The sequence below is a fragment of the Talpa occidentalis genome, unplaced genomic scaffold (assembly GCF_014898055.3).
Source record: "Talpa occidentalis isolate TD23 unplaced genomic scaffold, MPIMG_talOcc4v2.1 talOcc4.9, whole genome shotgun sequence".
Classification (NCBI taxonomy): domain Eukaryota; kingdom Metazoa; phylum Chordata; class Mammalia; order Eulipotyphla; family Talpidae; genus Talpa; species Talpa occidentalis.
Window position 1 is genome coordinate 72,153,702 of NW_023605305.1, and position 20,248 is coordinate 72,173,949.

General features: G+C 48.4%; 1 protein-coding gene and 1 long non-coding RNA gene across 2 annotated transcripts in view; one reads left to right on the forward strand and one right to left on the reverse strand.

The window, feature by feature from the left end:
• MAML1 (mastermind like transcriptional coactivator 1) overlaps nucleotides 1-4,892 on the forward strand; it is a 39,939-nt gene extending 35,047 nt beyond the window's left edge. Inside the window, exon 5 of the mRNA XM_037498173.2 lies at nucleotides 696-4,892. Within this exon, the coding sequence (XP_037354070.1) occupies nucleotides 696-1,675 (980 nt within the window). The 3' untranslated portion in view covers nucleotides 1,676-4,892. The remainder of the gene's footprint in view (nucleotides 1-695) is intronic.
• An 8,252-nt stretch (nucleotides 4,893-13,144) lies between these two features.
• LOC129145142 (uncharacterized) overlaps nucleotides 13,145-20,248 on the reverse strand; it is a 28,860-nt gene continuing 21,756 nt past the window's right edge. Inside the window, exons 2-3 of the long non-coding RNA XR_008550266.1 lie at nucleotides 14,031-14,756; nucleotides 13,145-13,205 (exon numbers count right to left, since the gene is read on the reverse strand). This is a non-coding gene — a long non-coding RNA (uncharacterized LOC129145142). The remainder of the gene's footprint in view (nucleotides 13,206-14,030; nucleotides 14,757-20,248) is intronic.

A 20,248-nucleotide genomic window follows, 5' to 3' on the forward strand; every position in this document is an offset into this window, starting at 1 on the left:
GCCCTTCACATGGCTCTTCTGAATCCGCCCAGGAGTCTCTTCACTTTCCTCTCTAACCAGCTGGGTACTCTCCCCACACCCCACACCCCGCCACAGCCAGCCTCTTTGAGTTCCTATACAGACTGCAAAACTCTTCCCTAGCACACACTCTTCTCTCTCCCTAGAATACTGTTTCTCCAAACTATTAAATGGCTAAACCTCTGTGCTTTTGAAACTCAGTGTATTGTCACCATTTCACTGAAGCTTCCCCAAATTGTCATAGGCACCGAGTCAGTCCCCTTTGCTTCCACTGCCTGCAGCCCAGCCTTCATAGTACCCCTCTTACACCACGTGGATCTTTACCACCCAAAGGCAGACCCTGGAGTCCCCAGTACCAGCATAGGACCTCCCACAGAGCAGAAATGGGCAGGCCTTTGAAAGGTGAAGGGGTTGGTCCACTGGCTCCCTGTCCTTGGGGCCTCCTTCCCCTGGGCCTGTTTTCATCTCCTCATTGCCCCAGGATAGTCTCCCCGCCCCATGGGACTCTACTGTCCCTCTGACCCCTGGGGCTTTCTTTTTTGAGGTTCCATTGACCTGCCTGGTGTCCTGATAGTGCCTTTCATACCTGTAGTATAGCCGCTTCATCATGGGTCTTGGAGGTGTCTCCATAGTGGTCCAAAAATGCCAGTTTGATTGACAGATCTTCTCTGTTCTAGGAACCTCTGCTGCTGTGCCTGGCATGAACAGCTTGGGTCCCTCTAACTCCAGCTGTCCTCGAGTGTTCTCTCAGGCTGGAAATCTGATGCCAATGGGCCCTGGACACACTTCGGTTTCCTCTCTCCCTTCAAACTCAGGCCAGCAAGACCGGGGTGTGGCTCAGTTCTCTGGCTCCCAAAGCTTGCCACAGAGCAGCCTATATGGCATGGCCTCTGGCATAACCCAAATAGTTGCCCAGCCCCCGCCACAGGCCACCAATGGACATGCCCACCTTCCACGGCAGACCAGTGTGGGCCAGAAAACCTCAGTTTCAGCTGCGTATGGGCAGAACTCTCTGGGGAGCTCTGGCCTCTCCCAACAGCACAGTAAGGGGACCCTGAACTCTGGTTTAACTAAGCCACAGGTCCCAAGGGTGTCAGCAGCCATGGGAGGCCAGAATCCCTCATGGCAACATCAGGGAATGCCAAACCTGAGTGGGCAAACCCCAGGCAACAGCACTGTCAGCCCCTTCACTGCAGCATCCAGTTTCCACATGCAGCAAGCCCATCTGAAAATGCCTAGCCCACAGTTCTCCCAAGGGATGCCCAGCAGGCCTTTGGCCCCCATGAGCTCGACCGCTGCCGTGGGGTCCATGCTGCCCCCCGTGAGTGCACAGCAGAGGACCAGTGCCCCCACCCCAACACCTCCCCAGGGAACCCCACAGCAGGGCTTACCAGGCCTGAGCCCAGCTGGACCTGAGCTGGGAGGCTTCAGCCAGAGTCCCGCCCAACCGATGGGAGGTCGATCAGGGTTACACTGCCCCCAGGCCTATCCTGTGCGGACCTCAGGCCAGGAGCTGCCCTTTGCCTACAGCGGGCAGACGGGCAGCAGCGGACTGTCCAGCATGACTGGAGACACCGACCTGATCGACTCACTGTTGAAGAACAGGACTTCGGAAGAGTGGATGAATGATTTGGATGACCTTTTAGGGCCTCAGTAATGGAAGGATTTGTTTTTTCAGTATTCATACATCCTGATTTTTGTTCTCAGATTCTTGAAAGAGCAACTTCTTTGGACCAAAAACCCACAACCTGGGGAGCTGGGTGGGTAGAGCCAGAGCCCCAGGGCTGAGGCCTGGCCCTGGCCAGGTCTCCAGGGCCCACCTTGAGCCAGCAGTTATGGTCCGTCGGGCTGGTCCCAGCCCATCTGCTGGCATCTTTACCTGGTGCTGGAACAGCAGGACAGGGTTCTACAGGTGGTTTTCTATCCAAGTGACCAAAAACCAACAGTAACAACAATGAAACCCCACAATGTCAGGCTTACAGAAATCTGTGCGACCATGTTGACTTAATCAAAAAAATGTCTCCACTTGCCCCAGTGTTGGAGACAAGTTTTATTGAAACTATATATAGCAGATCTATTTGCAATTTGTAGCATAGAAAAGATTAAATTTTTTAAAAAGCTTTTATAACAGATTAGGATAGGTGGTGGTTTAAATTGACTAAGTGGAACTGGAAACCTAGGGTTTCCTTCTGATGGGGAGTTTTATTCCTGCTTCGTCAGCTTTCAGGGGGAAGGGAGGGTCATTGGAAAATCATTTCCGAAGTACAAGCTGTGACTGCGTGTGCCAAAAAAGGAACAGGATGCCATGAGGTAGTTGAGCTGGTGACACAGATGTGGTCTTTCCAGAAGCTCCTCCTCCTCCCAGAGTGCTGTGCTTCCGTGTTGGTGTTTACCAGCCTCTGGCCCCCAAGGACTCTTCCTTCCATGTGATGGTAGCAGGACCCCAGACACACCCCCAGATAATGCTGAAATCGAATATTTGGAATTTTTATATCCTCTTTCGTTACAACTGCCTACCTTCTGCAGTTTCCCTGAAAACTCGTATTTAACCTTGGGAAGGTGATCATTGCTGAATTGTGCACAAATTTTGTCTCTCTACCCTGTCTTCATTTCCCATGAGTACTTCTCCACCGCCCCCTCTGGCGCTCCCCCCAGCTCACACAGAAAACTACTTTAAGGCAACAGTGTGTTCGATTGGACAGAGAAGAGGCATTAAAATTTCTTAGGGAGCTCTAGCCTTGTTGGGGTGGGGTGTGTCCTCCCCAGAAAGCAATGGTCTGGAGGACAGAGAAAAACAGGTGTGCCCTGTTGGGTAGGAAGCTGCAGGCCAGGCCCAGAGGAAGGAATTCCACTTTGTTTTACTACTTCTGCCACTCCCAGGTCAGACGCCTTGCACTTTTTAGAGGATTGCTTTATAACACTAATACGTCCTTTCAAAGATTCAAATGGATTTCTCTTTTAAGGTCTATGAATCAGTGGACTTGACTAAGCTGAGAGTCCACAGAGCAGAGTATTAGGTGTGTGCTGTTTGTGGAAGAGGCAGGTGGCGTGCACTTTTGTGTAATGTAAGCAAGATGGTGAGCACGGGTGAGACCCTTCTACACAGAACGCTGGAGAGAAAGTACGCGCGCTGAGGAGCGCGGCTTGTCGAGGCAGAGTGTTCTCAGAGAAGCCACAGTCCCATTCTCTCTTCCTGGACACTCAGATCATGAAAAGAATATCCCACGAAAAGACTTGAGCTGTGCAGAATAGTCACAAAACCAGCGTGAGCAGCTTTGAGGGGATGAGGGTTGTACACACATGGGTCGTTACTTTATACCAGCAGTGCCTTTCATGGGGGTACTTGCACCCTCAGATCTTCTTCTCTAATAGCCATGTGCCGCCACAGGCGGTGTTTGGGCCATCTCCCCTTTAGATGCCCTCCCTGCCTTTCCCAGATGCCTGATTTAGTCTCAGAGAAGGGAATGAATCAAAGGCAGTAAAGACTCCCACCTTGGGGTGAGTTCCCCAATCTGAAGGGGAAGAAGGTGACTTCAGCAGGTTCTCTACCAAAAATCGGGGGCTGCAGGCTGGTGATGAGTCCTGTTCCTCTCCTGGCCTCCCTCTGGCTGCTGCTCACCTCTGTCCCAGGGCACTCCACCTCCCCGCCTGGGGGCGGCCCTGCCTTAGTCCTGGGGCTGCCTAGCCCCACTGCGCTTCGCACCTGCTGTGGTGTCAGAGCAATAAAATGTGATGCTGGGGTCCTCCCAGGGAGCTGCCCGTGGCTTTATTTATGAACCTGGTTTGGGGGTGGTCAGGGGAGGAACCAACTCCCTTCAGCATAGATCCCCATTTTCCAGGAGCCATGACTCAAAAAGGGTGCTCGGACTTTTGTTATACATATTTGCTTTGTGTAAATAAATGTTTACAATTTTATATTAAAGATGGAATAAGCGTTAGAGCTTCTGACTGTATATTTTTTACTTTTATAGATTTTAAAACCGATCCTTTATATATGTGTTGGGGGGAGCTATGATAAGTTTTATGGCGAACAGTTGGTATTGTTAACTTTTTGTTGTTGTCAAAATACATAAAAATCCTATTAATTCCCTTATTCCTCTACTTCTTTTACTCTGGTATACACCAAAAAGAAATCTTTACTTTCCTTGTTTCATCATTATGAAATAAAGTATTTTGCTAGTATGGAAACTGCCCATGTATTTGACTTCATGTGACTGCTGGGAGAGTAGAGGTGGTACCTGACTGCTTGGTTTGGTAGATGACTTCCTTTTGTGGTTTTAGGACGTTCCTATGGCACCCTGGGAGGGGCTGTTGCATCAGAGTAACTTCTCTTGTCAGATGAGAAGAAATTAGAACTGACGGTTCTGGAGATACCTGAGAGGGGACCAGCCGCATCCCTGTGCCTAATTTGTGGGAAGTTTGGCCAGATATTTAGGTCCTTAGAAATTCATGTTTTACTTAAAACCTTCATGTAAGGAAAATGAGTTGATCAGGCTATTTTTCACCTCCTCTACCCCCACCCCCCAAAACAGCAAGCGGACAGCCCATAACCTTGAAATGCTATGGTTTCCATAATTCACCCAGCTGGCAAGCAACAGATAGGCCTTGTACTTGCAACAATGTATCGGTTGTAGGGCTGTGTGTGGGCACAAAACTGTTAGAAGGAGGCTAGAAATTCAGTTGCCCTGCTTGTCAGTCTCGCTCTTTTCTGGCTCAGTCTCTGCCTGCCTGTATATACCTTTCTGCAGGGGCATTGAGGGCCTGAAAAATCCACCTAAGCCTCCAAAATTCTCTTCATCTGGGAGAACTGACAGTGAACCTACCCGGCCTGCAGTAATTTACACAACACCTTATATTTACCTTTAAAGTGTTTCTTCTCTGGTCCTATTTAGTTTCTCTTTTCTGTTGTGAGAATGTTTGTTCCTGTTGGTGTCCCACTGTGCAGGGGCAGCAGATGATGGTGGCAGGAGCCACCGCAGGGCGCCTGGAAGACAGGTGTCCATGATCTCTCACCTCAGCCAGTGGCTGGAAGGCACCCAGACCCAGAGAAGCCACAGTTCCTAGAGGGTGGAGAGCAGCAGCTTCAAGGAGCCTGGTCCTGGCACGGAACCGGGAAGTTCCATTGCAGATAGAGCCGTGGATATAAGGCACAATACAGGGAAAACTCAAGACTCCTTATCCTGAGGTCTTGCTTAGAACGCACAGAACATGGGGAGGGGAATTCACCCTCACCAGAAATCCCAGAAGTGCAAATTCAAATAAAAGTGAGGTGATTCTGCTTGTCAGATTCAGAAGCGTTGACTCACTGCTGGCTGATTGCAGAGAGGCAGTTTTTCGTAGGAGGAAGTTACAGAGGGTATCCGGCGCCTTCGTGCTAGCTGTTCAAGCCAACAATGCCAATTTTGAGACGCTATCTCTGAAAGGAATAGAAAATATAACTATCGGCCAAGAAGCAACCAGACTGCCATAGCATCAGAAGGCATTTATTCGAAAATAGGAATCATGATTCTAGTCCACGACTAAGGGGCAAGTCCAAGGTGCCAGTAGGGTCAGGGCTTAATTAAGGGAGTGTTTAGAGTCAGGCAGGGAACAGGCCTGAGGTTAGGTCCTTTGTGGTGAAATTCTGGGTTTGGTTTTTAAGTCCCTTTTGCTGATTGGGGCGGGTGACAGTCTCCGGACAGGAAGTTACAGCGTGGAGGTCACATCAAGGTCTGCAAATGGCCTCTCATGTAGTCATGGAATGGCTGAGTCAGGCTGTTTAATTTTTTTCTAGAAGTTTTGTAGCAGGATGGTCCCCAGGGAAAGGGGCGTTGCCAGGTTCCCTGCCCCGCCCAAGGAAGGGCTGAGCTGAGCTGGGAGACTGGGGAAGAAATAAAGAGAGATGGAGAGCCAGAAGGAGACCCGAGGAGGCACACGGGGCAGAGAGACGTGGAGAGGCTGTGCTAGCTTCTTGGCCTTGGGCTTGTACCAGGGACTTGGGAGACATGAAAACACACTTGAAACAGGTGGGTAAGACCCATGGGGAGGTTGACAATGGCAGCCTTGATTTTGATTCGCTTCTTTTCCTTCTAGGCTTGCCTGGCCCCTTCTTTCCCTTTCCTGCGGGCCCCCATCAGGAGGTGCCTTAGACTTGGGGCAGACTTTCGGGCCTCAGCGGTCCGGCTTTGGGCCAACCGTGTTTGGCTGGACATTTGCCCACAAGGGGATGGGTAACTTTGGGTGCTTAATTTAAAAACTATCATCTCTATTCTTTCCCTTCTCTTTATTGCACACTAATTGTATTAAAGTTCCTTTCCATTGAAGGTCTTACACACTCGAGTTTGTTTTGTCTTGATGCGGTGGATGGCAGGACCTATTTAGAGCAGGCAGTTTTGGGGGTGCCGGGGTGCCCTTCACCCTGCCTAGTAACGTTTCAGCATGGCCGCTTCAAGACAAGAGGGAGTCTTGTCTCGACTCAAAGCAGGTTCCACATTGCACGCTGGTGTGCGCAGTCACACTGTTCTTAACTGCAGCACACCAGGAGACTAAATAGCTGTCAAAAGGGATGGGTGCGTAAGCCCGTGCACTCCCACTTGGTGAGACAGGAGATGGTTATTTTAAATATTTGTGAAGGTTTTGAACAAGGTAACTGAGAGCCATACATTTGCTGGGCAGCTTATGTTTTGAACCAATAGAAAAGAGATCTGGCCGATAACCCCCAAAAGTCCCTGCTCCCTGGGAAAGTTTCCTGGTAATTCCCGGGATAAAAGGAGGTGGTGTACAGCCAGGTGCCAAAAGTAGCAAGGGCCTGTGGTTTCAGACCTCTGCGGCTCCACCATCATTCCGTGACTGTCTCAGGTCACGTGCAGGCTCGTGGTGGTGGGGCAGGCTCTAGAAGGCCTTACAGTGAGTGCCCCTGCAGGGGCTCCCAGCCTGGGAGGGCACGGTCCCCGCTCTCTGGAGCTCGTAGTCTCAGGCAAAGGGGAAATTCATCAGTGGGACACCAAGGTGATTTCAGGGTGATAGGATAGAAGGTATCAAGGCTAGGGGATGAGGGTAGGCCCGAGACAACTTTAGATTGGGTGGTCACAGCAGGTCCCTGAAAGAGGAGACATTTAACTGGAGGTTGTGCTGGAAAGGAGCCAGCAGGAGCTCTGGGGCAAGAACGGTTCTTGACCATGTGGAAAGGGAGAGGAAGTCCCCTCAGGAAGAGGAGTGCTATTGTTAACCGGAGGGAAGGGGGGCTGAGAAAGCACAATTCCCAGATGCTGGCACATGTGAAATGAGCAAAGCATGGCCCACACCGCTGCACGGAGTAGGAGACCGGACTCCGGCCCGTCTGTCTGGCACAGCAGTGGACTCAGTGTTAGTGCCATCCAGGGCCAGCGAGAAGCGCAAGGTAAGTCGGGTCGCATATTCAAATCTGAGTGTGGACTGCCCTTGCCACTGCTAGCGGCTTCTCAATAAGCCAAGCTTAGGCCAGCCAGCTGGTGAGGGCCTGCAGTGGCCGGGAGTGGCCGTGTGCCTGCAGAGCTATTGAAAGGTGCGGGAATAGTGGCTGCCTGTGAACTTGGGCTAAGAACAGGCTGAACATGACTGAAAGTCTAGGCACCCCCGGGCCTGCCCAGGCATGGTGGGCACTGTCGGGAACAGATCTGCTCGTGTGCACTTGAAATAAATTGCCTTACTGGACCGTCCCTCTTTGTCTTCAAGTTGGTGATGGGCAGATGCTTTCCAGGTCGGCTGGACTTGCACACAAATGCTTACGTTTCAAGACTAATCTGTTTTCTGAACGGCTGCAGTAAGCTGGGCTGAAGACTGGAGTTGCTACATGCAGGCCATTTCATGAAAACTGGTCTTAATACCTTCTGACCCTCCCCCAAGGGAGAAACCAGCCTGGCAAGGACAGAATACCCCCAGATCAATGTCCTTTGGAATGCAACCTGAGAGGGGTAACCTGCACTTTGAAGGCAAAGGAGATACCCTCTGCTGCCACCACAGTCTGACAAGCACAGCAACTGCCCCTCTGCAGGGTGTGCACGCCAGAGTCCCTCTTCTGTCCAGTGCGGGCGAGTCGGAAGGTTTCCCCTGTAGGCACCTCTGAGCAGGTTCTAACTGGAAGCTTTGGAGAGGAGCCTGAGGCAGCTATGTGGAGGCTGGTGGGTCCCTGCACAGCATCAGTACCAAAGGCTCCAATGTCTTGTGCCCAGGAAGGAACTTCTCAAGGCGATGGAAAGAAAACCTGTGTGCCCTTAGTAAGTCACGAAGGATCAAGCTGCACTTGCAGCCGAGACGGAAGCTTGCCGAGCTATTTTGGATTTCTCACTACTGACCCTGTTCCTGTCTCTCCTCTTCAATGTGAAGGTTCTAGATTGGTTCTATACTTTCATGACATCCATGTTCTTTCTATAATGCGGGACAGAGCCCAACCACAATCCTCTTCGGTGTCAAGAGCAGCAGACACTACCATCCTCAGAGCCAGGGCAGGGCGCCAGTCCTCACATAGTAAAATTCAATTCTGCTTTATTACCTCTACATCCCCACCCCCATGCCACTTCAAGTTTCAAAACTTGCATGTCGGGCCTCCCTGGTGGCGCAAGGGGTTAAGCATCCGCACTATGAAACTATCTGCAGCCACAGCAGCACGAGTTCCATGCCCAGCCAGGGAGCTACCCACATGGTGCAGCAGATCTCTCTCGCCCCCTGCTCCCCTCAGCGGTGTATTTCAATGGATCTGCCTTTTCTGCTCCCCAGTCTCTCTGGTGAATCCTCTCACCCCACCCCCGCACCTCTGGCTTACACCCCAGTTCTTGTATGCATAAATAAATCTTTAAAAAATTAAACTTGGGGGGCCTCCCTGGAGGCGCAAGGGGTTAAGACGCAACCTATGAAGCTATCCACAGCCACCGCAGCACGAGTTCGATCCCTGGCTGGCCAGGGAGCAACCCGCATGGCGCAGCAGACCACTCCTTGACTCACCCACTGTTCACCTCAGCAGTGTACTTCTGTCAATCTGCCTGTTCTGTTCCCTGCTCTGTCTCTGGTAAATCCTCTCACGCACACACACCTCCCCACAACTCTGGCCTGTACCCCAGCTCCTGTATGCATAAATAAATAAATCTTAAAATAAATAAATAAATAAATAATAGGACCTCCCCTGGTGGCGCAGGAGGTTGAGGGCTGTGCTGTGAAGTTGTCTGAGGCCTCTGCAGCGCTGGTTCGATCCCGACCGGCCGGCGAGGGTCCCACATGGTGCAGCAGACCTCTCCTGTCTTGCCCGCTGCTCCCCTCAGCAGTGTATTTCATCAGTCTGCCTGTTCTGCTCCCCGCTCTGCCTCTGGTGAATCCTCTCACCCACCCTCCCGCGCATCTGGCCTGTACCCCGATTCTTGTATAAAAATAAATAAATCTTTAAAGAAAATAAATAAAACTTGCATGTACTAAACACTGCAGCAGCCTCTCGTTTCTTCCATTGAACTACCACCCCATTACCCTTAACCTAACACCGCACAGCATCAGGAAAACGAACAGGCCAACAGGGCTTGTCTATGCCAAAGCCCACCATAACAAAGCGGGTGTGGGGCCTCTGCATGACTGTCCCACACCAGAGCAGAACCACTGGTAAGGAAGTGTGTGGTGTCTTGCCCAGCTGCTCCTTCAGGACCAAGGGCTCCTTTCCCCAAACGCCGGGAGTTCTGGTGGCTGCCAGCTTGCAACTAAGTCCTGAGGAAGCCATCAGCGGAAGCGCCTTGCTCACATTTGGGCCCCCTCCCGGAGGCAACCCACATCTGGAAAGAGGTCTACTTGGAGTACAAAGGCCTAGCTCCTCTCCTCAATTTGGGACATCTCCAGAGAGCTACCCCAGCTCTATGCTGCCATGAAAGCGACTGAGGTCTCTCTTGCTGCTCGGCTCAACTCCTCTCTGCCCTCTGCACTCACAGGTGCTGCTCCTGGTATGCGGGCCCCACTGAAATCTGCTTCTGCGGAAACCAACTGAGGCAGTTTGAACAGAGTGCACTTTCAGAACCTGCTGGACACCAGAACTTTGCCCTGGCTTACTGCCAGCAGCCCAGCAACAAGGGCCCCACACTGGTAATCACAGGACAGAGAGAGCCACTGGCACTCTGCAGTGATAAGACTTTCACCTTGGTGATACTGGGGTAGGATCCAGGGGAAGGGAATGCAATATCCGAGGCCTATGAGACGTTTCAGGGAAGAAGTTAATTATGAGAACTGTGGCACAAAAGACAAAGTGTTGGTGAGGAAATGGAACTCTTTTGCACTGCTGGGAATGTAAAATGGTGCAGCCACTATGAGAACATGATGGCAGTAACTCGAGAAATTACAAATAGAGCCAACTTATGATCCAGTAACTCCATTTCTGGGCATTTTTTAAATCTAAGTCTTGAAACCACAAGATACCGAACTCCCATGTTCATTGCAACAGCCAAGGTATGGAAACAAATTAGATGCCCAATTGGCAAATGGATAAAGAAAATGTGGTGTCTATACATGCAAAGCCTTCTTCTGCAATGTGTCAACAGGAACACATTATGCTAAGTGGAATAAGCTGGTCTCAAAAAGACAAACACCACCTGACTCCACTTTCATGAGGCATCAAAAATAGTCAAATTCACAGAGCCAGAGAGTTGGAATGGTAGTTACTAGGGACTGGGTTGTGGGGAGTTGCCTCCGTTTCAGTTAAGATGAGTAAGCTCTAGAGGGCCACTGTACAAAACTACACTTAAAATTTTGAGCGTAGTTCTCAAGTTAAGCCTTGTTGATCTCAAAAAGACAATAGTTATTTCACCGACAAAATTTTATTTAGAAACAACAAAAAGGCAATTTGGAAAGTGTTCTCATGAGGAGACACACATGCACTCTCCCAGGTCAAAACATGTAAACTCCCTTTTATAGCCTTTGGAGGGTCTGCTGCTGGGCAAATATTGTAACAGGAACTTTGTTGCCGCTTGCAGCAGGAATGAGAAGGACACCACAGTCGTGGAGCAGGTTTGCAAGGCAAGACTCTGCTACTTGAGCAGAAGTTCTTGTCATCTATTGAAAGCATACAGGCCAGTAAAAGCTGGTCATGCGACAATGGTATGAGGAATAAGATCTGGTGGCACAAGGGGTTAAGCACCACACTATGAAGCTGTTCGCAGCCTCTACAGCCCGGGTTCCATCCCCGGCCGGCCAGGGAGCTTCTCACATGGCGCAGCAGACCTCTCCTGTCTCACCCACTGCTCCCCTCAGCAGTGTGTTTCAGTCAGTCTGCCTGTTCTGTTCCCCACTCTGTCTCTGGAGAGTCCTCTCACCCCCTACATCTCTGGCTTGTACCCCAGTCCTTGTATGCATAAATAAATCAATCTTTAAAAAAAAAAAAAAAACAACGTTAAAAAAAATAAGGTCTGGGGGGCAGGGGAGCAAGGTTTACAAGGAACAGACAAGGGGACATTGTGACTACACGTCAAGAGACATTTGCTCAGTAGAGTATATAAGCTGATGTTATCACAGGCAGAGTTACCCTGAGACCACCACGGAGACAGTCACATAATCAAGTCAATGGTGGCCTAGGCGGCCTTGAGCCTGCCTCATGATATGGGATGTTGTCCATAGGTAGCCAACTAATGCTCTGTTGTGATTTGCAGAGAGCAAATAGGCCACAGTTACACATGAGTGGCCAGTTCATAGGAACCTACAGGTAAAGACCTCCTTCCTTCTACTGTAGGGGAACACCATGACTTCCTGATAGAGAAGCAAAGCATGCTGGGGCCTATAGTTTGCTGATTGTGCATTTCTGGGCACTCTTCTGGCCTGCCAACCTCATTTAAATAGGCTTTCTGTATACTGATTTTCACAGTCTTCCTACCACAATAAAATGAAAAATAAATAAAAGAACTGTGTTCTTGAGGTCTGTTCTGGGGGCCAACCATGTGCACTGAAGACAGACAATGAAAAGCTAAGGGTGATTAATTACCAACTAGTGGCAGCAGTGACACCAGGGGGCCTCCTTTGGCAGCTGATAATAAGGGCAGACAAAGTAGAGGGAACTGAACCAGGATTTTGGACTTAGAATGAAGATTGAACTTTCACATCTGTAAACCAAGGCCATTATACTGGATAGGAAGGAGTGGACCCTCACATGTGGGATAGGAACTTCCAGGCTGAGCTCTAGAAAACCTTGAAAGCCCAGGTTCCCCTAGACATCTCTGAGTCTAATCCTCCCTCTTAAAGGCTGGTGCTTTCCTCTTGTTTGAAAATCCCTTTGAGATCTGGCCCCTACTTACCCTTCTGGTACTTGACCAGTAATGAGGATTGTGTAATAACATAACCCTGCTGGGGACGTACAGCACCTGGCCAAAGCTAGATGGCAGGGGCTGAAGAGCAGAAAGGCTAGGTTAGCAGGAGCTAATGGGAAATTGGTTCGGGGAGGCTCCATATGGGAGGCACATGGACTGCTTAACTTGGCAGAGCTCCCAGAAAAAAGTGCCAATACATGGCTAGCTTGGCTCTGGAAGCTTTAAGAAAACCATGGCCATGCTAAAGGAGCAGAAATGCAAGAGCTGCTGCGCTGATAGTGAGGGAAAGGGTCCAGATGCCCAGGGGAGGGCATGCTAGAGGTGGCATAGATATATATATATATATTTTTAAGATTTATTTATTTATTTATTTATACAAGAACCAGGGTACAGGCCAGATGCACGGGAGGGTGAGAGGATTCACCAGAGACAGAGCGGGGAACAGAACAGGCAGGTCGATGAAATACACTGCTGAGGGGAGCAGCTGGTGACAGGAGAAGTCTGCTGCGCCATGTGGGACCCTCACCAGCCAGCCGGGATCATTCCGGCGCTGCAGAGGCTGCGGACAACCTCACAGCGCTGCACCCAACCACCTGCGCCACCAGGGGAGGCCTGGTGGCATAGATATTTTGATGGGCCCCAAGACCCTTCAAACGTGTTCTTCAAAAGGACCCATTTACCAAAAAGAGAAGGCTTTTTCTCCAAAAAGAGGGCACTGTAGAGGGACACTGGCATCACTGAGAAGCATTTCTCCAAGATCCACGCTGACAGTAGAAGACATAACTGCAGCGGCTTCTGGACAGCAGGAGCCAACAGGATCCCAAATAGGCCCAGGAGAGCCCTCTTGGGAGCCAGGTGGAGGCAGTTATCATGATGAGAACCAGGATGGAGGGCTTGACCGCTGGAGAGCTGGGGAGACACCAAAGACATCTCATGGGTGGTAGCACCCCACGGGGGCTGCCAACAAGGGAGTTACATCATTTCTCCCACCAGAAGGAATGAATAATTGACTGGGTGGCTGGGGAAGTAGTCCCCAAGCAGCCTGAAAGCCTTGCCTGCTGTGACAGCCCGACTCACAGTGCCCCACACCTTGGAATTTCAATTTCCTCAATTTGGAGACTGACAACCATGTCTTTTGTTATTTGAATGAGGTGATTTTTGGAAGTACCTAAGATTGGAAATGATAGCCAGGAGAGCCTACCATGGGATTAGTGGATTGGAACTTCCGATCGTACCCCTAGGCATCTGCTGGGGGGGCAGGCGTACAGGTTCAATCAATCCCTGATGGCTGATGGATTAATGAGCCATGCCTGCATAATGAAGCCACTGTAACACACCCAGAGAAGGGGGTTCAGAGAGCGCCTGGCTTAGAACACATGAAGATTTGAGGGGAGGGCATGGAAGCTCCTATCTTGCCCTGTGCGTCTCTCCATCTGGCTGTTGATTTGAACCCTTCAGTGCGTGGTGTAACGCATTGGTGAGCTAGTGAGTAAAATGATTTCCTGAGTTCTATGAGCCACCTGAGCAGATTAATTGAACCTTAAGAGGGGATTGTTGAGAATGTCTCATCTGCAGCCAGTTGCAGCAGCACAGGGCACAGTCTGAGCTCATGGCTGGTACCTGAAGTCTGAGGAGGTGGGCATGGAACCCTTCCATCTGTAGCTGGTTGTTCAGAAGCCCAGGTAACAACCAGGTGTCTGAAGCAGAGGGGAGTCTTGGGAAACTGAGCCTTACCTGTGGAATCTGATGCCCTATAGACCGTGTAAGGCGCTGTGTTGAGACCTCAGACACCCTGCGGAGATCTGCTGGCAGGTGTGGAAAGCCCCATACGCTCACATTGGAATGGGTTCCAGGAACCCTTTTCACCCAGTGTCTTAGACGATGAGATCCCCCTTGGCTAAGGAGAAGCCAGATCCCATGCAGGAGGGTCCTCTGCAAGCCACTGGCTGCAGCGCATGCAGTCATGAGATGCCTGTCTTTTCCCAAAAGACCGGCAGCCATTTACACAGAAGACCTGACCCCGGAGAAGAGGAATACCTAGCTGTCCTTTTGGCGCTTGGATATGGGGTCTGAGTTGACAGTGATGCCTGGGGAAGCCATGTCTTCGTGGTTCCTAGGTTAGGGAAGTAGAGGGCCACACAATAAACGGCATCTTGGTCCAGGCCCAGCTTACGGAATGTGGTTTAAACTCTAAGAGTTGGCTTTTTATTTTGATAATGCACGTGCATGACTTGAGTTTGGTGCCAAGGCATCCACTTCAAAGAGCTCTGGCTCCGACACAGGCAGTCACACTACTAGGTAAGAGCCAGGCCGCCGCCCGCACTGAGGCTTCTTTATTTTACAGATCCTGGCAATTTAGGGAACTGGTTGGTGAGAACTGATGTGTGTTTCTCCTTTCTCCTTTTTGTTTTTCCTTTTGTCAAAGAAATTTTATTGAGATGTATCAAGACTTAATTTGACCTGGTAAGAGAGAAGAATTTTGAAAGAATGAAATCCTCAAGGACTGTGATAATAACAATAACAACAACAACAACTAACATTTTTTGGCATATTTACCATAGACCATTAATCTAATACATTCCCATTTGCAAACTCATTTAAAACCAAATACACTTACTTCCTTGGTGACTTGAGTTCTAAAGCTTTGAATGCATTGTCCATGAAAACATTCACATTGGTTTCTCCAGGTATGTGCAACCTTCTGAACTCTATAAAATAATGTATTCCATACCTGTTCTTGGATGTCTAGTAGGTATGTTAAACTTGAGGTGTCCAAAACTGTACTTTATTATGACTTCCCCTGCCTCCATTAATGATTCCATTTAAATTCTTGCCATCCTGATGGATACTCCTCTTTCTCTCATATTCTATATGTAACCTACCCATCTGAAATGTATCCAGGAGTAGCTCCACTTCCAAAATCTATCTTGACTACAACATTGGTGGTATGGTGGTCGGCATAGACGCTTTCCAAAATCTATCTCAAATGTGAATATTTAGGATGCATTTTGTGTTGGATTTACTTCCCAGCATTTCCACCGCTGCCACATTGGTCTAAGTCATTGCTCACCTGGATTGCTATATTAGCCCTTTTAGGGGTCTCCTTGCTCTGATCCTTGTTCTAATAGGTTTTATTGATTGATTTTTCTCTTTTTTTATTTTTTACATCATTGTTCATTTTTAAACAATATTTGCTTCCCCCCGCCCCCTCAAGTGTAGTCCCCATAGAGTTTCCTTCCCCAATGCACCCGTGCACCATCACCTCAGTACCCTGTGATCAGAGGGATCCCTCTGATCCCTCTCCCTCCTCCTCCCCTGCAGGATGTCTCTGGTTTATAATTGTCCGTTTTTGCTTTGTTGTGTTTTGTACTGTTGTTATTTTTTTACACTGATGTCTTATTGGGTTCCCCTATATTCCTGCTATAAGTGAACCCATCTGATATTTTTCTTTTTCCTTCTGGCTCATTTCACTGAGCATAATTCCTTCTAGCTCCATCCACGTTGCTGCGAATGGCATGAGTTTATCTTTTTTGATTGCTGAATAATATTCCATTGTGTATATATGCCACATCTTCTTGATCCAGTCATCTATTTTGGGCATTTGGGTTGTTTCCACGTTTTACCTATTGTAAATCGTGCTGCAATAAACATAGGGGTACAGGTGCTCTTTTGAATCAATGTTTTTGTGTCCTTTGGGTAGATCCCTAGTAGTGGGATTGCCGGGTTGTATGTTAGCTCTATATTTAGTAGACTTGTTACAGGGCAACCCCACTCTAAAACAGGTTGCCTGACTGTGGGTCCTCACCTGCATGCTTAAAAGGGACTTTCACTGCAGGCACACACAAAAGGTTAACAAAGTTTTATTTACAAGGGAAAGGGAAATGAGGAAATGTACAACTCAGGGAGAAAAGAGGGAGATGAATTCTTAAATGCGTCCTACCCATTTTGCTGACCTGGAATCCCAAATGAACCGCCGAGACCAAACCTACCTGGCCAAGAACATGAGCCAAGTGCCCCAAAACCCACTAACACGGCTGTTTTATTTACAAACTGATAAAATGGCTGCTTAACTCCGCCCTTAGGTCCTTGCAACTTCCTTTTTTGGGGATCATGGATTTGTAGTTCCCAGTGTCTTGATGGAGTGGGGGTGGCATCCACAAAGCCTGTATGGAGTTTGCTCAGGACACACTTTCCCCCTAACAGTCTGAGGGACCTCCAGACAGCTTTCCATAGTGGTTGGACCAGTTTGCACTCCCACCAGCAATGCAGGAGAGCTGCTTTTTCGCTGCATCCTCACCAACATTTGTTGTTGCTTATTTGACATGTGCCATTCTTGCTTGTGTAAGGTGGTATCTCAGTGTGGTTTTAATTTGCATTTCCCTGATGATAAGGGATGTTGAACCTTTTATCATATGCCTGTTGGCCATTTGCATTTCCTCTTTAGAGAAATGTCTTTTAAGTTCTTCTGCCCGTTTCTTGACTGGATTGTTTACTTTGTTTTTGTTGAGTCTTGTGAGTTCTGTGTATATCTTTATGACTGGCCCCTCTGAGTTGACTGGAGTGCAAAGATTTTTTTCCCAGTCAGTGGGGTGTCTCTCTGTTTTGGTTAATGTCTCTATTTGCAGACGATATGATAATATGCATAGAGAACCCTAAAAAATCCACAGAAAAACTACTCAAAATAATCAACCAGTTCAGTAAAGTAGCAGGATACAAAATCAACACACAAACATCACACAAGGCTACTGTGGGCAGCCTATCAGGGGCCCAGTAGCCTTCCTATACACAAACAATCAATCTGAAGAAGAAATCAAGAAAACCATCCCTTTTATAATTGAAACAAAAAAAATAAAATACTTGGGAATAAACCTAACAAAAGTGGTGAAAGATCTATACAAAGAAAATTATAAAACACTGTTAAAAGAAATAGAAGAAGACACAAAGAAATGGAAAGACATCCCCTGCTCATGGATTGGAAGAATTAACATTATTAAAATGGCCATCCTCCCAAAAGCAATCTACAGATTCAATGCTATTCCAATAAAAATCCCAATGACATTCTTCAAAGAAACAGAACAAATACTGATGAAATTCATATGGAACCACAAAAAACCACGAATAGCCAAAGCCTTACTGTTGAATACAAAGGAGAAAGGAGGTATCACACTTCCAAACTTCAAGCTATATTACAAAGCCATAATAATTAAAATGGTTTGGTATTGTTATAGGACAGGGAGAGGGGTAGCCCAAGCCCCGCAAACCTGCCTATTCTAAATGGGTTCTGCCATCCGCCGCATCAACACAAAACATATGAGACTTTAATGGGAAGGAACTTTAATAAAACTAGGAAACAATACAGGTAAGGCAAAGAGTCTAGTTTCTAAATGAAGCACCCAAAGTTACCCGTCCCCTCGTGGGTAAAAGTCCATCCATATGGGATTGGCCCAGAACAAGGCCCCAAAGCCTGCCACAAGTCTAAAGCATCTTCCTGTGGGGACCCACAGAAAAGGGTCAGAAACAACCAGACAAGCCCGGAAGGAAAAGAGCAAAATCAACATCAAGATAAAAGCTGCCATTGTCACCTCCCCATGGGTCTCACCCACGTCTGTGTCACCCAGTCCACAACCCAAAGACAAGCGCAGTTTCTTCACGTGTCTCTAGGCTCCATGGGCCTCCTCCAGGTCTCCTGGCTCCATCCTGCTTCCTTCCTTCCTCAGTCTCTTCTCCAGCTTCTCCTCTTCCTGCTCAGCTCCACCCTCCCTTGGGTGGGGCAGGGAACCTGGAACTTCCCCCTTTCCTGGGGACCACCCTGTTACAGTATTGAAACAAAAACAGACACACAGACCAATGGAACCAAATAGAGAGCCTAGAAATAAAACCACACTTAAATGGACAACTGATCTTTGACAAAGGAGCAAAGAATATGCAATGGAACAAGGACAGTTTGTTCAATAAATGGTGCTGGGAAAACTGGACCACAACATGCAAAAAAAAAAAGAAACTAGACCACTAACTTTCACCGTGCACAAAAATCAACTCAAAATGGATAAAAGACCTGGACATAAGACCTGAAACCATAAAATATACAGAAGAAGAAATATGAGAAATATAGGTAAAACACTAAAAGACATACATCGCAATAACATCTTTAAAGACTCATGATCCAAAGCAAAGAAAGTCAAGGAAAAGATAAACACCTGGGATTACATCAAACTGAAAAGCTTCTGCACAGCCAAAGAGACATTATCCTTTCTCCTTTGTTTGTCTCTTCTTGCACTTTAAATTTCTGGTCTTATGATTTGAATTCACCAACAGAGAGTGTGCCAGTGAAATTCTAGATTTCCCACACTCAACCATAGCTCCTGTGCTCTTTCCACCCACAGCCTCATTGTGGCTCAGAAGTTCTGTGTAACTTCCAGATACTGGAAGTAATAATCCTTTTTTTTTTTTTTTTTTTTTTTTTTCAGTTTTCTGATGATTTTTGCTAAAGGGCTTCTGGCTATCATAAGAACCCCAAGGGCCCGTGTACTGTCCACAATACTGGTTTAAAGGAGAGGGGATACTGTGGGCAGCCTATCAGGGGCCCAGGTGAGTCTCTCCAGGCATTTCTAGCTGGTAGCTTTATTATCAGCAGGCTGAGAGCTAAAAAATACAGGGGACCATTGGGCCCACTGTCCTCCTGGCCATTTCCGGGGCCCTCATGTTTCATCAAAACAACACACTTCACTGTGGCAGAACATGCAACATGCAACAACAGAACATGCAACAACATGCCTATGTTGGCTCCTTGGCCAACTGAAAATCTTTTCAAACTGCTGGCCCTGACTGATTGATCTAAGATCTACAAAGAGCTTACACAACTCAAAAAAAACCCAAACAGGGGCCTCCCCCATGGCGCAGCGGTTGAGCGCTGGGTTGCGAAGCTGCCCGCAGCCTCTGCAGCGCCGGTTCCATCCCCAGCTGCTCCCCGGCCACCAGAGGAGGGTCCCACATGGCGCGCAGACCTCTCCTGCCGCCCGCTGCTCCCCTCAGCAGTGTACTTCGGTCCTTCTGCCTGCTCTGCTCCCCGCTCTGGCTCTGGTGAATTCTCTCGCCCTCCCGCGCTTCTGACTGTACCCAGTGCTTGTATAAATAAATAAATAAATCTTTAAAAAAAAAAAAAAAGTACACAATTTTTTTTTTTAATTTTTTTTTATAGAGGCATGTTTTTCATTTATTTATTTGTTTGTTTGTTTGTTTTGTTTATACATGCACTGGGTACAGTCAGAAGCGCGGGAGGGTGAGAGAATTCACCAGAGCCAGAGCGGGGAGCAGAGCAGGCAGAAGGACCGAAGCACACTGCTGAGGGGAGCAGCGGGCGGCAGGAGAGGTCTGCCCGGCTGCCGGGGATCAAACCGGCGCTGCAGAGGCTGCAGGCAGCTTCGAACCCAGCGCTCAACCGCTGCGCCACCGGGGAGGCCCAGTACACAAATATTTAAAAAATAAATAAAAATAAAAATAAATAAAAATTCAATTTCAGCTTGTAAAACAAAATTAAAACTGCTCTCTCTGGTCAAGAGAGTGTATGAAAAGCAATGTCACATTCTGGAGGGAAAGGCAGAGATCAGTGCCACCCTTAAAGTCTCCCTTACATACGCCCATTTTCTTTACCAGTGGGGCCCCTAAAAAAAAACACCAGAGGACCCCTGTTAGGTGACAGTGGGTAAGTGAAAACAGCCAATTCAAGGCCCAATTAGAGTTGCGATGGACTTCAATCAGCTTTTGCCACTGGCTGCCCCTGTGCTGCTAAAGGGAGTGATGACTGGAGTAGCAATGGCAGTTGTTGGCGCTTCACTACTAAGGTTAAAAACTAAGCCCCCACGCCTTGCCCAGCTGGCAGGTTTGGGAGGCTTGAATAAATACGGGAATTGATATGGTTGCTGTGGGAACCGGGCCATAAGACAGAGCACCTT